A 19,172-nucleotide genomic window follows, 5' to 3' on the forward strand; every position below is an offset into this window, starting at 1 on the left:
GATCCAGATTCTGAATCAAGATTTCACTTTATATATGCTTTCAAGGATTACGTCAAAACTGCACTACGGATTTTGATGAAATTTTCAACACAAATACATATTAGGCCATGGAAAACTCTATTAAATTTTGGAGGTGATCTGGATATGGATCCGGTTTCTGGATCAAGTTTCACTTTATATAGGCTTTGAAAGATTATGTCAAAACTACTTCATGGATTCTCACCAAATTTGCACCACAGACAGATATTAGGGCATGGAAGACTCCACTGAATTTTGGAGGTGATCCGGATCTGGATTGGCGGACCTCAGAAATCTCTGATTGCTTTTGTATCTTAATCAAACATGTCTCAATCACTGGTATTTGAAAGTGTGGTTCAGACTGGCACTCACTGTCGCTTGATAAAATTTGTTCTGGATCTGATCTGTATTGTGGATTTTTTGGAAATATGAATTGAATATTGAAAAGCCCATTTGGTGTACATTTTGTATTATAGTTCAATCAAAATGACCTCAATCACTGTCACTGAGGTGTCACCTGGCACTCTGTATGAATAGACTAAGTTTGATCTGCATCTGATCCGTGTTGTGGATTTATTATTTTAACATTGAAAAGCTCCTTTGATCCATATTTGGATTTAGCTTATGAAAAACCACTTCTAAAAGGACTTCTACATTGAAAATGTTTTCCAAGGTAAAAATTGGTGGAACTGGAAACTAGTTGGCAGAGTTTGGTGGTGTTCTAGTTTTGCCTTAAATCCTAGGACGCGATCCCAAAAGGGATTCTATAAAAATTTGATGGCGAACAGCTTATGATTTTGGCATGAAAAATTTTCAGTCAGATTTTTTTTCTTTTTTTGATTTAATCTCTATTATTATCATGTTGCTGAAACAGCTCTCTTGTCAGGCCCAAGAATTCCATTGCATTTCCAGCAAGCAGTTTATCCTGCAGAGAGAGAGAGTGAGTGAGAGAGAGAGAGAGAGAGAGAGAGAGAGAGAGAGAGAGAGAGAGAGAGAGAGAGAGAGAGAGAGAGAAATAATAAAGTTTGAAATTACTGAAAATATTTATTATTACATGTGTTGAAAATATGCAAATTTGCAACTTGAAACGTATGTGTATGGCTTATACATTTTACAATGTATTTTCATATGTCCATGTTGACATATAATTATTGTGTTTATGAAATGAATAATATATTTATGGAAATAGTCCATATTACATTTCATCAAATTTACAGGTGTGGGTAGGCTGCAGAAGATTTTATGCTGCATTTACACATAACAACAACAAGTTACAAATGCCACGAAGTATACATTCTTGTCCACTCATCACAAATGTGATGATTTGAGGCAGAGGCATCAGGTGTCCTCAGGAACTGCTGCAATCTGTTACCACGTGTTACGATTAATGGCACGTGTTGCTGGAGAATTACCATGAACCATTATGCAGGGTCAAGGATTAATGTTCCGCACTGTTCCGCACTATTGGAACAGTGCATCGATAAATTCTGTCACATTGTGAATGAGGCAAAGTGTCTCCACACACACACACACACACACACACACACACACACACACACACACACACACACACACACACACACACACACACACACACACACACACACACACACACACACACACACACAATCATCCATCAGCTGCTGAACAATTCAGATCGCTCCAGTTTGCTCCTCAAAATCCACAGCAGAAGAACTTTGTGATTATATGCTTAGTTGGGCTCTGTGCCATGGAGTGGCGCAGAAAGGAGGAAGAGATGGAGAGAGCCAGATGTGTGGTTCCACTCGGCTCTCGTCTCACACATTTTGTTATGTGGGCCGCTGAAGAGGAGGTACTGCTGACCCACCACCACCAGAGGGCGCCCTGCTTGGAGTGCGGGCTCCAAGCACGAGAGGGCGCCAGACCCAGAAGAAGTGACAGCTGTCACTCATCCTCAGCACCAGCTGTCACTCGTTCATCATCATCATCATCACCATAAAGGCCGGACTGCAACTCCACCTCCTCGCCGAGAAATCGACTACCGAAGAGGTAATTTTCTCTGCTGACTCATATCGTTGAGTGATAATCTGAACTTCTTTTGCAGCCGTTATCCTGTGGTGTTCGTCCTTATCTGTGGGATTGGCGTTTGGTGTGACAGCGACGGCTTCGCCTCACACCCCAAACCAGATAAGTGGTTTAAACAGGAGCTGCACGAGTGTGTGATTGGAGGTGGAGGTGCTCCCTCCTAACTGAGTGCAGACTGTGGATTACTGAGTGTGCGGACTCACACTCATTCATCTTGTCTTTGTTTTCTGCCAGCAGTACCAAGGTCGACAGCTGAAGACAGAGGCCACCTGGGGACTCGGGACTTGGCGGCTCCGGTGTTCTTCAGACCGTTGGTGGTGGAAGCCGTGTGGGACGCGGCTTCTCTCTCGTCGGGGGTCTTCTATCTTCGAGCCTGCCCACACGTCACCTGGTGTTAATTGACTTTACAAATTTTGTGTATTTAGTTGTGTGTTGTCACAACATTAAATTGTTACTTTTTGGCTTATTCATTGTCCGTTCATTTGCGCCCCCTGTTGTGGGTCCGTGCTACGACACCTTCCCAACACATTTTCCCAAACATCAGGCACAGCAGCAGCAGCAGGTGGAACACCTGCAGGAGCACGCTGATGAGCATTGGAACGAGACTTTTAGCCGACTTCGTGTCACTGTCCTTCTTCAGCATACTGCAGCAATGAAACTGAATGCGGTGCAGCAGGGTTTAATTGTGCGCAAGTCAGAAAAGAACGCTGTCATGCTCTATTAAGGATCACCACTAATCAAGACAGATCAACACGCTCAGTTGTGACCTCCATGACATGAGACGAAATGAGGGTGGTGCGTGACATTCGTACAAGATTTTTTGACAGCCAAAAACATGCTCCACAAAAATCACGAATATCATGCACTAACACGCATTATTAAGAAACCTATTCAGATGCGTTAAGTCACATTAAGAATGTCAGGAATGTGCCAAGAATGATGCATATGACATTCGTAACGCGTCCTGCCTATGTGTAAACGCAGCATTAGATTTGAAAGTGGATCACAACATTCTTTGGAAATGGTAGTTTATGAAAGCAAAATACTCAAATCTGCATTGTTTCAATGAAATAAGATCACCTTCAGCACGTCATCAAATTCATCCATTGACTCAATCAGTGATCCAGGCTCCAGCTCACCCAGAGGGAAAGGATAATCTGTTCCCAGCATCACTTTATCCTAAATATGGAATACATGTTGTTGTTAATAATAATAACTTTATTGGTATCGCATTCTAGTGCAGATTATACATCGTGACAGTAATTTTCCGATTAAATGTAAAATATCGATAAATAATGTAGGTTCCTTCGGCTGCTCCCTTGTTTGCACTCGGGGTCGCCACAGCAAATCCAAGATGGATCTACATATTGAACTGGCACAAGTTATATACCATGCCCTCTGGAGCAGGTTTTCATCTAGGATGTCTCTGTACATTGCTGCATTCATATTTCCCTCAGTCCTGACTAGTCTCCCAGTTCCTGCTGCTAAAAAACATCCCCGCAGCATGATGCTGCCACCACCATGCTTCACTATAGGGATGGTGCCTGGTTTCCTCCAAACATGATGTCTGGCATTGACACCAAAGACTTTAATTTTTGTCTCATCAGACCAGAGGATTTTGTTTCTCATGGCCTGCAAGTCCTTCAGATGCCTTTTGGCAAACTCCAGGCAGGCTGCCAAGTATCACTAATGCTCCATTTACACTGGACTGAGACCTGTAGAAGACCTACAAGACCATGATATTTTGTCAGCTCTCACAAATCTTGGCTGGTCTCCGTTGTGATCTGTTATTTTGTTCTGTATTTATTCTATTATAGTTGGATAAAACCTGAATGTAAACTTTAATATACAACCCCAATTCCAATGAAGTTGGGACGTTGTGTAAAATGGAAATAAAAACAGAATACAGTGATTTGCAAATCCTCTTCAACCTATAGTCAATTGAATACACCACAAAGACAATATATTTAATGTTTAAACTGATAAACTTTATTGTTTTTGTGCAAATATTTGCTCATTTTGAAATGGATGCCTGCAACACGTTTCAAAAAAGCTGGGACAGTGGTATGTTTACCACTGTGTTATATCACCTTTCCTTCTAACAACACTCAATAAGTGTTTGGGAACTGAGGACAGTAATTGTTGAAGCTTTGTAGGTGGAATTCTTTCCCATTCTTGCTTGATGTACGGCTTCAGTTGTTCAACAGTCTGGGGTCTCCGTTGTTGTATTTGCGCTTCATAATGCGCCACACGTTTTCAATGGGTGACAGGTCTGGACTGCAGGCAGGCCAGTCTAGTACCCGCACTCTTTTACTACGGAAAGGTGATGTAACAAAATGCTAAACATACCACTGCCCCAGCTTTTCTGAAACATGTTGCAGGCATCTATCTTCCATTTATGGATGATGGAGGCCATTGTGCTCATCAACGCAGCAGAAATGTTTCTGTACCCTTCCCCAGATTTGTGCCTCCAGACAATCCTGTCTCACAGATGTCTAACACTGATGTGTAAAGCACTTTGTGCCTCTGATGCAGATGGAAAAGTGCTATATAAATGCAATCCATTTACCATTTATGGCTGCAGACAATTCCTTTGAATTCATGCTTGGTTTGTGCTCTGACATGCCCTGTCAGCTGTGGGAACCTACAGGTAGACAGGTGTGTGCCTTTCCAGTTCATGTCCAATCAACTGAATTTACCCCAGTTAAGCTGTAGAAACATCTCAAGGATGATTAGTGGAAACAGCATGCACCCAAGCTCAATTTTGAGCTTCATGGCAAAGGCTGTGAATATGTTACATGAAATTATTTAGCTTTTTTATTTTAATAAATTTGCAAAAATCTAAAAAACAAATAAACCTGTTTTCATATTGTCATTATGGGGTATTGTGTGTAGAATTTTGAGGAAATAAAATGAATTTCATAAATTTTGTAATAAGGCTGAAACATAATAAAATGTGGAAAAGTGAAGCACTGTGAATGCTTTCCGGATGCACTGTACAAGGGGCGAGTGAGACGTTTTGAGCCTGACCCAGAAAAAGTAGGGTGTGGTTCTCCATCTTTTGCAGTCTGAGAAATCAGCCAGCCCCTTCTGACCTTTGAATGGAGTAAGCGGGTATAGGAAATGAATGTGTTGGGATTCGGTTCTGTTGAGGTGCTTTTGTGTGCTTTTCTTGTGGTTACTGTCACCTATCATGTTTGTGTCCCTGCATGTTTGGGGTCAGCAAGTCAAGGTTGGTGGAAGTGTTTCTTTACCTAAAAAGTAATCAAACATGGTGTTCATGTCAGGTAGCCTCACTCCAATAATCCTATTGACCTTTGGGATTATAATGTAAAAGGAGAAGGTCAATCAAAGGGTTTTTTTTTATACTTGTTTGCTTTAAATCCTACAACTTGCCTGTGAGAATAATACCTTCTGCTTCGCACACCTCGTTGTTTCCAATTGTGGTAGGTTTACATGTCCTGTCCCCCAAAACCTGAATGATTTTGGGTTCATAATGTCAGTGTCACTGGAAATCTATTCATCCATCCATTTTCCATACCCACTTACACTAATTAAGGGTCACGGGGGTGGGGTGGTGGTAATGGAGCCTATCCTGTGTGAAGCGCTTTGAGGCAACTCTGTTGTGATTTGGCGCTATATAAATGAAAATAAATTGAAAATTGAAATTGAAAATATCCCAGCAGTCATGGGGCATGAGGCAGGCTACACCCTGGGAAGGACGCCAGTCTATCGCAGGGCTGCATATGGACAGACAAACACATTCACACTCACATGCATGCTTACAGACAATTTATAGTTTCCAATTCACCTAACTTGCATGTCTTTGGATGTGGGAGGAAGCCAGAGCACCCGCAGGGAACCCACACAAACGTGGGGAAACATGCAAACTGCACACAGGCCACAGGTGGGAATCTAATGACCCCGCCACACTTCGCACGGATGAGCAGGAATCAAGCCAAATCATCCAAAGGCAAACTCCGAGGTGCAGTCAGGAGGGACAGACATTCGGACAGCCGTATATGAATGCTGTTCGACTACTAAGAATATGGGCGGATCCCGCCTCGACTGATTCGTGCACAACCCATGCGTATGCTTATGAATGCAGTTCACATGTAGTTAGAACACAGTACAAATACTTAGATTGCTGTTAGCATGCAGTAAAAATATTAAAACACACTTTGAATGGTGTACGAATGCAATTGCCACCCAAAGACTGGTCGGAAAGCACACAGGGGGGATGGACAGAAGGGACCGTGCGCTGTCCTCTGCTGTTTTTACAAGACCTGCTGTTCCTGTCTCCTGCATTTCGAACGACATGCAACCAATGAACTGAAATCATGTCAACCAGGTACCTCTGAATAAGGTGAAGCAGCAGCACCACCTTCGTGGCTGGGACGACGGTGGGGATCGAACCCACGTGGCTCGCACAAAAGACCGTTCCTCTACCAGGTCAGCCAAAGGGGAACTCCCCGTTAGCCAAGCTAGCGGGAACGTCTTTTCAATTGGGACCCGGGACTTTCATCCCGCTACACATCTCCCCACCATTTTTGACTTCGTCCCAAAGTCACAGGTGCATGTTAGCATACTCTGTGATCCACATCCTGTTCGTGACGCCAGATTGAAGCAGCAGGACCTTCGTGGCCGGGACGACGGTGGGGATCGAACCCACGCAGCTCGCACAAAAGACCGTTCCTCTACCAGGTCAGCCAAAGGGGAACTCCCCGTTAGCCAAGCTAGCGGGAACGTCTTTTCAATTGGGACCTGGGACTTTCATCCCGCTACACATCTCCCCACCATTTTTGACTTCATCCCGAAGTCACAGGTGCATGTTAGCATACTCTGTGATCCACATCCTGTTCGTGACGCCAGATTGAAGCAGCAGGACCTTCGTGGCCGGGACCACGGTGGGGATCGAACCCACGCGGCTCACACAAAAGACCGTTCCTCTACCAGGTCAGCCAAAGGGGAACTCCCCGTTAGCCAAGCTAGCGGGAACGTCTTTTCAATTGGGACCCGGAACTTTCATCCCGCTACAAAGGCATCGCTGAAGTGCACATAGACGGAGCGATTAGAGCATTGCGGTCATCAGATCATGAAATATACATTAATCTATTGGTTCGTGATATTGTGATGAAAAGTGCCTCATTTTCGTCACAGCAGCACAAATTCATTCTAATTCATTCCGTGATGGCTGCACGAAATAAAAAATGGGGGGGGGGGGGGGGGGGGGGGGTTGGGGTGGTTATGGTTAGGGCTGGGGGAAGGAGTAGGGTTTGTAATAGTGAGTTAAAAAAAACCCCGTCACGAAAATTTGACTCATTTTGTGACAGGAACGCGCACACACACACACACACACAAATAAAATGTGACACTGGGCTGGCCATTTTGCAATGGGAGTGCATGTCCACATTTCCAGGTTGCCACAAACACCACCATAACATGCGTGATGTCCGGAATATACATTAATCATGTTCGAAGTCAGTTTGGATCAGTCAGCTCACTTTTGTTGGGTCGTTGCACCCAAATTGAAATGCACTGGAGGTGCAGATGTTGCATCTCCATTCTAACATGGAATTGTTCATGTAGCCACATCCTGACACGTCAAAGAGAAACTGGCTGTAAAGTTGATAATTTTGTTTTGTTATTATACAGGGTGCAGAGCAGGTAGCTCAGTAGATAAGGAGCTGGCCTGCCATTATGTAGACCAGGATTTGAATCCCAATATAGGCAGAAGGCCCTTAATCTGTTTGTTTCAGTGGACCCCCCTGTAAGAATAGGTACCGATCTTGGCTGGGGAAGGAACCTGCGATGGACTGGTGTCCAGTTAGAGTCATGGGCTCTCATCTGCTTCACGCCATGGAAAACGGCAATACATGTAAGCACCAACAAGGAGGGGCGCCACCAGGGAATTTGGGCCCCATAAAAAAAAAATGTTACTTGGCCACCCCCCATATTATTTTATCAGTATTATAATTGTATTAGGGGCCTCTCTGGATCCCTGTCAATCATGGGCCCCTAGAATCCTTCTCCTTTTTCTCCCCTTTTTGGCACCCCTGCCAACAGCTCTCAGGGCATATACAGTAAGGGCTTACTATTATAAAGGCTGTCATAGATACGAACTTCATTATTTTAACTTTGATGTTTTTATTTAATTTATATCATGTTGTGGAGATTTGTTTTTACTTTGTGTTTAAAGGACATAACTGTTGAGATTTTAGTGAAGAGAGGATAAATTATTTTATTAAAATTTGATGTCATAAAAAAGAAATATATGGTGTAAAAGCTCAAGGGCCCTCAAAGATTTTCCGTACTTTTTCACACCACTATGAGGTAGTCTGGCCACTTGAATGAACCCTGTTGATTTAGAGGTAATAAGCTCAAAGTTCAAGCTCATTGGAAGTGTAAGCGTGAGAGCACTATACCTTCTGCTGCACAGAACCATTTGTTATTGGACTTGGAAAGTATGTTATATAGTCTGAGACCAACAACCTTAGAGAAGTTACCAATTCCTGGCATGGTATGATGGGTTTTAGTTTGGATCAGGAAATTAACAATACATTTCTTAAACGTCACCAGACATGGTCTCTGCACAGGATGAGCAGCTGTACCAATAAGAGACACAAGTGTGCAGATTTTCATTGTAACTAATCCCTCATGTAGCCGATTCGACTGATGAGTGACTCTGCTTGACTCCATGTGGTTTTAACCAGTGAAATCACTCACTGAAATGATCCACTAGAACAATAACACACTGACTGTTGACCCTTCATGGCACCCTAGTGTCCATCCCTGGTCTATCAATCTGCAATATTCCTTCATATAGCGTCTAGTTTATTCATCAGCTCCTTGTGAACTTATGGAAATCAATGAAAAACCAGCAGTGTTGGATGAGTGCAGCTCACCTTTCCAATAACATCAGTGAGCATCTTCAGGGCAATGGGATCATGCACTAAGGAGTCTGTGTAGAAAGATCCAAGGTATTTTTTTGGATTAATCTTGTTGTCCACCGCACAAAGGTCTGGCCGAACTTTGTGGCCATGTTCAATCCTTCCAATTGTAAAAGGGAATGAGCCACCTGTAAGAATGTGGGACAAAGATAAACACACACACACACACACACACACACACACACACACACACACACACACACACACACACACACACACACACACACACACACACACACACACACACACACACACACACACACACACACACACACAGAATGTTTCATAGTTTGTATGCCTGTATTCTTGACAGAAATAGATCCTATATTGGCTCTGATGCCAATTGATGCCAGTGATTATCCATGGATTCTCTGACTTCAAGTGGATGAGAGACTATGACTCCCACTTGACACAACACCAGTCTGGCCGAGGATAGTTCCCCAACCAAAACCGGTACCAGTACAGATTTACAGCTTGGTGGACTGGGACAATGCAGATGAAATGTCTTGTCCAAGGACACAGATATGTGAAGTGGCCAGAACTCAGACCCAGGTCTATATATTAGTAGCCCAACTCCTTATCCCAATGAAATACCTGTTCTACACATAATATGACTGAAGCGTCACACAGTGGCACAAAGCTCGCTCATAGTACAGGGTGTCCTAAACAGGAAGTGCCAAATTTCAAATCCACAGTAAAACAGGAAATGTTCAAATGTCATTCACTTCCTGGATTGACAGACAAGATCCCATGGAATCTCATGGGAACTCAATGGCAAGCTCACACTCAAACAGGAAGTGTCAAATTTTCAGTCACAGTGAAACAGGAAATGCCCAATGTTGAACACTTCCTGGCATGGGTGGAGCTAGAGTGGAGGCCGCGGTTTCACTGGAATCCCCTGAAATCTGATTGGACACAGATGATTGACAGGTCACGGCACCACACGTCTGGTTGAAAGAGCTGCATTTTGAAATGAGTTAATCACATTGACTGCTAGGTTCCTCCTGTCCAGTAGTTTGTGCTGTGTACCACAAAAAGTTCTAATCCACCTTAGTAGAAGAAGAAAAATGTTTGCTCCAGATTTGAACTGAACACTTTGTTTGAATTATGGACTTCTAATCACACCAAACTTCTATTGGTGAGTAAACTACCATATTTTATGCCAGAAATGAGGTCCAGGTTGTTGAAAGCAGCATTTCTTTCTCTTTAATTCGGGTTGCCTTATATACACATGTTTAAGCTAACAGACAGCAGCTGGTTCATGCTCTGTTGGCTTATTAGTGCAGCAAATAACTGACACAATCCTTCAAATGGTGATACAAGCATCAAATTCACCACAAATACAGCTGGAGCAAAATTAATGGAGCAACTTTAACTTTTGACCCCTGTACAAACTGAAACTGACCTTTGTCACCATTCTTGCTGCTTTTGCCTCCTAACTCCATAACATTCAGTCGCAGATTGTCCAAACTATACCTTTTTGGTATCTGTACGATCAGACAAATAATGTGGTGTAGTTTTCTATATGATTGGAGCATCTTTTAATTTTGACCCTGTTTAATACCTCAATTGACCCCTACCTTGCTGCCTCTTGAAAATTCAAGTGGCCAATCAGTTTTTTCAAAAGAGTTCATGTCTATGGATTATTTGTGCCAAATTTGATGCTTGTATCACCATTTGCAGGATACCACTCTAAATATTCTCTTATCTGCTGCACTATATATGAGATGTAAGATGCTGCTCCTCAGTGTTTCTCAATTGCCCTCACACATTTTAATTTGTTTATTCCATTTCAAATACATCTTTTTTTCTGAAAAGTATCTTCCTTAACTCAAATTAAAAGCAAATCTCTACAATTTGATATAAATTAATTAAAAAAATATAAAATCCAGGTTCCTGATGAAGTTGTTGTGTGGGCCGCCAGAAGAGGAGGTACTGCTGGCCCACCACCAGAGGGCACCCTGTCTGGAGTGCGCGCTCCAGGCACCAGAGGGCGCAGCCGCCTCACAGGAGCAGCCAGGGTGACAGCTGTCACGCATCACCTGCAACAGCTGTTACCAATCACCTGATCAGCAGGGGTACATCAGCAGGACAACGTCTCCACCTCTTTGCCGAGATATCGTTCTACCTGGAAGGTAACGTTCTCAGCTGACCGTGAGATCTTTTCAGTAACCTTTTGTGACTTTTGTGCATTATATAGCAGACTCTTTCCAACGAGAGGTGGAGGTAGTTTCCCTGCCGTGTGGATTGCTGGGTGTAAACGTGCCCACATTTAATTGTTTTTTTTTTGTTCCTCGCCAGCAGTACCAGGTCCGACACGCGGAGGCAGTGGCCACCTGGGAGTTCGGGAATTGGCGGCTCCAGTATTCCCGGGGTCTGGTGGTGGAGGAAATCGTGTGGTTCTGGTTCTGCTTTGGACAGACGTCTTCTATCTTCGAGCCTGCCCACACGACACCTTCTGTGATTTGACTTGTTGTCTATTGTTGTAATCTGTTGTGTTTGTTGTGCTTCTTCACAACAGTAAAGTGTTGTTATTTGACTTCCTCCATTGTCCGTTCATTTGCGCCCCCTGTTGTGGGTCCGTGTACCTACACTTTCCCAACAGGATATCTCGGCCAACGTCATGGACCCCGAGGGGCGTCGACTGGCCGTTGAACGGCCAATGGAAGAGCAGGGTGCACAGGCGTCTGCAGGAGGAATGATCGGTGAGTTGCAGCGAATCCTCACCGCTTTTACGGCTCGGCTGGATCTGATGACCGAGCAGAATGTCCTCCTTAACCGCAGGGTGGAGGCTCTCGCCGCGCAGGTGGAAGCGCGCCCTCAGGGCGCTGCTGCGGCTCCCCCTCCTGTCGATCCTGTGCGCAATAGTGACGTTCCACAGGTCGTTCAACGACCCCTCCCACCTTCCCCTGAAGCATACATAAGCCCTCCAGAACCGTACGGGGGTTGTGTGGAGACATGCGCGGACTTTCTTATGCAGTGTTCGCTCGTCTTCGCACAACGTCCCGTCATGTACGCGACTGATGCTAGTAAGATAGCTTATGTGATTAATCTGCTTCGCGGCAAGGCACGCGCTTGGGCTACAGCGCTCTGGGAGCAAAATTCATGGCTCCTTCTGACATATGATGGGTTTGTGAGGGAGTTCAGAACAGTGTTCGATCACCCAAATACAGGAGAGACCGCTTCAGCCGTGCTGCTGTCAATGAAACAGGGGCGCCGGAGCGCAGCTGCTTATGCAGTCGACTTCCGCATCGCGGCTGCGAGGTCCGGCTGGAATAGCACTGCCCTCAGCGCCGCCTTCGTAAACGGACTATCGTTGGTCTTGAAGGAGCACCTGGTGGCTAAGGACGAACCGCGGGATTTGGACGGGCTTATTGATCTCGTTATACGATTAGACAATCGGTTAGAGGAACGCCGTCGGGAGCGAGGCGAAGGACGTGACCGGATACGCGCCGCCCCTCTCCCTTCCGGGTTCGAAAAGGGGCCGCCCTCCCCATGCTCCACAGCCGCAGCGCTTTGTGGGGCAACAGCTCCCCCTGTTGACGTTGTTAGGGAAACGCACAGGGCCAAAATGGGGAGGCTGATCCGTGGAGAGTGTTTTCTCTGCAGCTCAACAGAGCACACACAGAGAGACTGCCCCAAACGGCCAAGACGTGAACACTCGCCCTTAGAGACTGGGCTAAGGGGGGGTCAAGACATTCAAGTGAGACACACACAAATTGCCACACGACTCCCAGTCACAATCCTGAGTGGGGATTTAACCCTTCAAGCCCGAGCACTGGTGGACACGGGGTCAGAAGGGAATCTGCTAGACAGCGGATGGGCAAAGGAGGTAGGGCTCCCTCTGGTGGCGCTTCCTTCGCCATTGCAGGTGTGGGCACTAGATGGCACCCTCCTCCCTTTACTCACACACAAGACACAACCAGTAACTGAGTTCCCGTCCAGCAGGCTGTACAACCTCTCACGACCTGAGCGCGAATCAATGGAGACCTACATCCGGGACTCATTAGCTGCCGGGCTGATCCGGAACTCCACCTCCCCGATGGGGGCAGGTTTCTTTTTTGTGGGCAAGAAAGATGGCGGACTTCGTCCATGTATTGATTACAGTTGGCTGAATGACATTACGGTTCGCAACCGATACCCGTTGCTATTATTAGATTCCGTGTTCACCCCCCTGCATGGAGCCAAAATCTTTACTAAACTGGATCTTAGAAATGCGTATCACCTGGTTCGGATCCGGAAGGGAGACGAATGGAAGACGGCATTCAACACCCCATTAGGTCACTTTGAGTACCTGGTCATGCCGTTCGGCCTCACAAACGCCCCCGCGACGTTCCAAGCATTAGTTAATGATGTCTTGCGGGATTTCCTGCACCGATTCGTCTTCGTATATCTAGACGATATACTCATCTTTTCTCCGGATCCTGAGACTCATGTCTGGCATGTACTTCAGGTCCTGCAGCGGTTGTTGGAGAACCGGCTGTTTGTGAAGGGCGAGAAGTGTGAGTTTCACCGCACATCTTTGTCCTTCCTGGGGTTTATCATGTCCCCCAACTCCGTCGCTCCTGATCCGACCAAGGTTGCGGCGGTGAGAGACTGGCCCCAACCCACTAGCCGTAGGAAGCTGCAACAGTTCCTCGGCTTTGCAAATTTCTACAGGAGATTCATTAAGGGCTACAGTCAGGTAGTTAGCCCCCTGACAGCCCTGACCTCACCAAAAGTCCCCTTCACCTGGTCGGATCGTTGCGATGCCGTGTTCAAGGAGTTGAAACGGCGCTTCTCGTCTGCACCCGTTCTGGTGCAGCCCGATCCTAGTCGCCAGTTAGTGGTTGAAGTGGATGCCTCGGACTCAGGGATAGGAGCTGTGCTTTCCCAGAGCGGGAAGACCGATAAGGTCCTTCACCCGTGTGCCTATTTTTCCCGCAGGTTGACCCCGGCCGAACGGAACTATGACGTCGGCAATCGAGAACTCCTTGCGGTGAAAGAGGCTCTAGAAGAGTGGAGACATCTGTTGGAGGGAACGTCCGTGCCATTCACGGTTTTCACTGACCACCGGAACCTGGAGTATATCAGGACCGCCAAGCGGCTGAACCCCAGGCAAGCCCGCTGGTCACTGTTCTTCGGCCGTTTTGACTTCCGGATCACCTACCGTCCCGGGACCAAAAACCAGAGATCGGATGCCTTGTCCCGGGTACATGAAGATGAAGTCAAAGCGGAGTTGTCGGATCCACCGGAACCCATCATCCCGGAGTCCACTATCGTGGCCACCCTCACCTGGGACGTAGAGAGAACCGTCCAGGAGGCCCTGGCACGAAGCCCGGACCCCGGAACTGGGCCGAAGAACAAACTATACGTCCCACCAGAAGCTAGGGCTGCAGTCCTGGACTTCTGTCACGGCTCCAAGCTCTCCTGTCATCCAGGGGTGCGAAGAACCGTGGCAGTTGTCCAGCAGCGCTTCTGGTGGGCATCCCTAGAGGCCGACGTCCGGGATTATATCCAGGCCTGCACCACCTGCGCCAGGGGCAAGGCTGACCATCGCAGGGCATCAGGACTACTCCAGCCGCTGCCTGTGCCTCATCGCCCCTGGTCCCACATCGGCCTGGATTTTGTCACGGGCCTCCCGCCGTCCCAGGGTAACACCACCATCCTCACGATAGTGGACCGATTCTCCAAGGCGGCCCACTTCATGGCCCTCCCGAAGCTCCCAACAGCCCAGGAGACAGCGGACCTCTTGGTCCACCACGTCGTCCGGCTGCATGGGATTCCAACAGACATCGTCTCCGATCGCGGTCCCCAGTTCTCCTCGCAAGTCTGGAGGAGCTTCTGCCGGGAACTGGGGGCCACGGTGAGTCTCTCGTCCGGGTACCACTCTCAGACCAACGGGCAAGCAGAACGGGTAAACCAGGAGGTGGAACAGGCCTTGCGCTGCGTGACTGCCGCGCACCCGGCGGCCTGGAGTACCCATTTGGCCTGGATCGAGTATGCCCATAACAGCCAGGTGTCTTCAGCCACCGGCCTCTCCCCTTTTGAGATGTGTCTGGGGTATCAGCCCCTGTTGTTTCCGGTGGTTGAGGGAGAGGTCGGTGTGCCCTCGGTCCAGGCCCACCTACGGAAGTGCCGTCGGGTGTGGCGTGCCGCCCGTTCTGCTTTGCTAAAGGCCCGGACGAGGGCAAAAGCCCATGCAGACCGTCGGCAGACCCCGGCCCCTGCGTATCGGCCAGGGCAGGAGGTGTGGTTATCCACAAAGGACATTCCCCTCAAAGTGGACTCCCCCAAGCTACAGGACTGTTATATCGGCCCATTCAAGATCCTTAAGGTCATCAGTCCAGCCGCAGTGAGGCTTCAGCTTCCGGCCTCACTGCGGATCCATCCTGTGTTTCATGTATCCCGTGTCAAACCGCATCACACCTCACCCCTCTGTACTCCGGGTCCGGCACCGCCTCCTGCCCGGATCATCGATGGCGAGCCGGCTTGGACTGTACGCCGGCTCTTGGATGTCCGTAGGATGGGCCGGGGCTTCCAGTATTTGGTGGACTGGGAGGGGTACGGTCCCGAAGAACACTCCTGGGTGAAGAGGAGCTTCATCCTGGACCCGGCCCTCCTGGCCGATTTCTACCGCCGCCACCCGGACAAGCCTGGTCGGGCGCCAGGAGGTGGCCGTTGAGGGGGGGGTCCTGTTGTGTGGGCCGCCAGAAGAGGAGGTACTGCTGGCCCACCACCAGAGGGCGCCCTGTCTGGAGTGCGGGCTCCAGGCACCAGAGGGCGCAGCCACCTCACAGGAGCAGCCAGGGTGACAGCTGTCACGCATCACCTGCAACAGCTGTTACCAATCACCTGATCAGCAGGAGTACATCAGCAGGACGACGTCTCCACCTCTTTGCCGAGATATCGTTCTACCTGGAAGGTAACGTTCTCAGCTGACCGTGAGATCTTTTCAGTAACCTTTTGTGACTTTTGTGCATTATATAGCAGACTCTTTCCAATGAGAGGTGGAGGTAGTTTCCCTGCCGTGTGGATTGCTGGGTGTAAACGCGCCCACATTTAATTGTTTTTTTTTGTTCCTCACCAGCAGTACCAGGTCCGACACGCGGAGGCAGTGGCCACCTGGGAGTTCGGGACTTGGCGGCTCCAGTATTCCCGGGGTCTGGTGGTGGAGGAAATCGTGTGGTTCCGGTTCTGCTTTGGACAGACGTCTTCTATCTTCGAGCCTGCCCACACGACACCTTCTGTGATTTGACTTGTTGTCTATTGTTGTAATCTGTTGTGTTTGTTGTGCTTCTTCACAACAGTAAAGTGTTGTTATTTGACTTCCTCCATTGTCCGTTCATTTGCGCCCCCTGTTGTGGGTCCGTGTACCTACACTTTCCCAACAGAAGTGGTGTAGAGGAAGATTTTGTTAAAAAGAAGACCTGAAAGTTCAGCTACAATTTGACAGAAAGTACATTTGAGATGAAAGCCTAGATTTGATGTTTTGGTGAAATAAACATTTGTATTTCTTCATAATTGATGTAAATAAAGTCCAAGACACATTCAGTGACTTGGAAATGTTCATGTTTCCATCCCCTGACTTGTCTAAAGAAAACGGGCAATAAAACTGATTATTATTTACAGGTTTATCAATTTTTAGAAATTTACTTTCAGTTTGAGTTTGAGGAAGATAATTTTAGAAATTTTTATTCTTTATTTTTTTGTATTTCTTGTATTTAAAATGGCATAAACAAATTAAAATGTGTGAAATTCCAAGTGTTCCAATACTTTTGGAGGGCACAGTATCCTAACTTTATGATGAGTGCAAAATGAGTGTGATATTATTACTGTTTTTTTTAAGAATGTTTAATTTTCACTGTTGCTGCACTTTGTGTCAAATCATAGTCATATTGTATATCATATTGATATGAAAATTCATTAAGGTATGAGGTCTGTGAGAAAAGTATCGTACCTTTTTATTTTTTTCAAAAACTATATGGATTTGATTCATATGTTTGGATATATGTGGAAAAACTCACGCATGCGCACGAAGGTTCAAGCTTGGCTGACGTAAAAACATATGAATCAAATCCATATAGTTTTTGAAAAAATAAAAGCTACGATACTTTTCTCACAGACCTCGTATATCTTCTATTATACATTCCAAATCTAAGGTGGAACTCTACTAGTGTTCACTAAGGTACACCTAAATACTGTATCTTAAAAAAAAGAGGTAGAGTAGAGCCACTTTGGTGCCTGGTCTTGAGAACCAGGGATGGTAGGCTGAAAAGCTTTTTATTCCATGGGGACTCTCCCTACACACCTAAGCGGCTCAAGAATGTGGACAGCATGTATAAGCAGCAGCATATAAGTGACATTTACATGACAATTGATATGACAATATTGACATACGATAATTTGGCCATATTGTACAGCCGTACTGTCAACTATCTGAAAAATTTGAATATTAATTTACATCTACATTTAAAAAATGTTTAATGTGGCAGGGGGTTAAGAGACCTGTAATGAGGGGAGTCAGCTGAAAAGCAAAAAAAAAAAAAAAAAAAAAAAAAAAAAAAAAAAAAAAATGCTTAAAAAGGTGGAGAGTATGGGGCAGAGCCCCTCCAGAAGATGAAAGGCAAAATAAGGAGAATGCTTAAAAAGGCGGGGGGTCTGGGGGTGTTCTGAAAGGTTTTTGCCATGCTAATGCTCCTCTGAAGCATTTACTCAGAATAAAGTCTGAAGGACCTAAATGACATGGTGAGATGCTGACGAGCTTCGCTTGTTCATGTCCACGACATATACATTATGTCATGCGAGTATCCTTAAGTAACATATTAGTGTTCCTTGCGTTGAGTAGAGCATGCATCGGATGAATGGAGTCAGTCTGTTAGTCAGCAAGTGGGCTGGCAACATTTCTTAAAAGTAACACCATTAGAACTAATGCATATTCAGCTCTGTGTATGATGCTTATGTATAGGTTTTGGGTTCTGATAGGTACAGCTAAGAACCAGTGAACTTCCTATGTTTGTCCTATGTTTGGCTGTGTTGGCATCTTTTAACATGCATAATGACCATATCATAAAATAAAGACAGACAGACCTATCAGTTTGTGCATTAAGACTTAGGGTGGGAATATACATGCTTTTAACTATGAGTTTGCAGATGCATGGTGGCTGTCTCATGTGATCTGCATCCATTTGATGTGTTGTTGTGCGCATCCTCAGAAATTAGTGCAAAGCGTCCACAAAATGTATCAGACACATGAATGATAGGGACAGTATCAACTTGATCAGCAGCAACAAAAAAATAGTGTCAAGTTTTGAAGTGAATTTGGTTACCAAATCAGCACTGGGCTATTAGTATGAAATTTCTATGCATCACCAAAGTGGCTAAATGATATATTTTCTCATTAGCCAGAAATAGTTTTCTGGAGCCACATAATGTATTTGTAAATGATAACAATGGTATTAGCATCAAATTCACATATCAAAGGTTTGATAAAAGATTTCTGAATTACACATTTACTGAACAGTAACAGTAACTTACAGTTACAGTTATGAATTATACACCTGGTATGTAATTCATATGAATGATGTATAACCATGAAAAAGATTCTTAGCCACTATGGCTAAATGCAGAAAAAATTATTTTAGCTACATGGCTAACAGGTAGCGCTAGCCCAGCTGTAATCGCCAACATATGTGCAACAGCTGGCAAGAAATCGGTAAAATTTTAGAACTCAATCTGTGAAAATGTAATGGTCTGAGGACCCTCGTGTGCCCTCTGGTGGAATCCTCCAGTAACATGCATAGTTCATAGGCAAATCTTTGTACAACTACTGTCACAATGCAGCCGCTTGTCTACAAATGTAGTTAAAAAGGAAGTATATTTCTGCCCTTATATTTTTCAGCTGTGATTTTTCTGTCCTAAATTTTAAATTTATGTGCAACATTTGGTTTTCTCTGTACCTCCATGAGCAAAGCAGACCTTCAGCTTGGGAAATCTCTCAAAGACTCCTCCAAATATCATCGAACAGATAGCCACGGTTGTCTCTGAAGGCATGCCTTTTGGTATAGAAAAGGCATAAATTTTAGTCATTGTATTTTACAGTAAGTGCCATACAATTTTGCAAAGGGCAGGTTATTAATCAGACATCGAGTGATTTAGCAT

General features: G+C 45.8%; 1 protein-coding gene across 1 annotated transcript in view; it reads right to left on the reverse strand.

Annotated features, from left to right (window-relative positions):
- Positions 1 to 805: 805 nt before the first annotated feature.
- The window catches only part of acmsd (aminocarboxymuconate semialdehyde decarboxylase), a 39,209-nt gene continuing 20,842 nt past the window's right edge, over positions 806 to 19,172 (reverse strand). The window contains exons 7-10 of the mRNA XM_034186487.1: positions 18,971 to 19,066; positions 8,988 to 9,160; positions 3,163 to 3,261; positions 806 to 943 (exon numbers count right to left, since the gene is read on the reverse strand). Of these exons, the coding sequence (XP_034042378.1) occupies positions 860 to 943; positions 3,163 to 3,261; positions 8,988 to 9,160; positions 18,971 to 19,066 (452 nt within the window). The 3' untranslated portion in view covers positions 806 to 859. The remainder of the gene's footprint in view (positions 944 to 3,162; positions 3,262 to 8,987; positions 9,161 to 18,970; positions 19,067 to 19,172) is intronic.

Source organism: Thalassophryne amazonica, chromosome 14 (assembly GCF_902500255.1).
Source record: "Thalassophryne amazonica chromosome 14, fThaAma1.1, whole genome shotgun sequence".
Lineage (NCBI taxonomy): Eukaryota > Metazoa > Chordata > Actinopteri > Batrachoidiformes > Batrachoididae > Thalassophryne > Thalassophryne amazonica.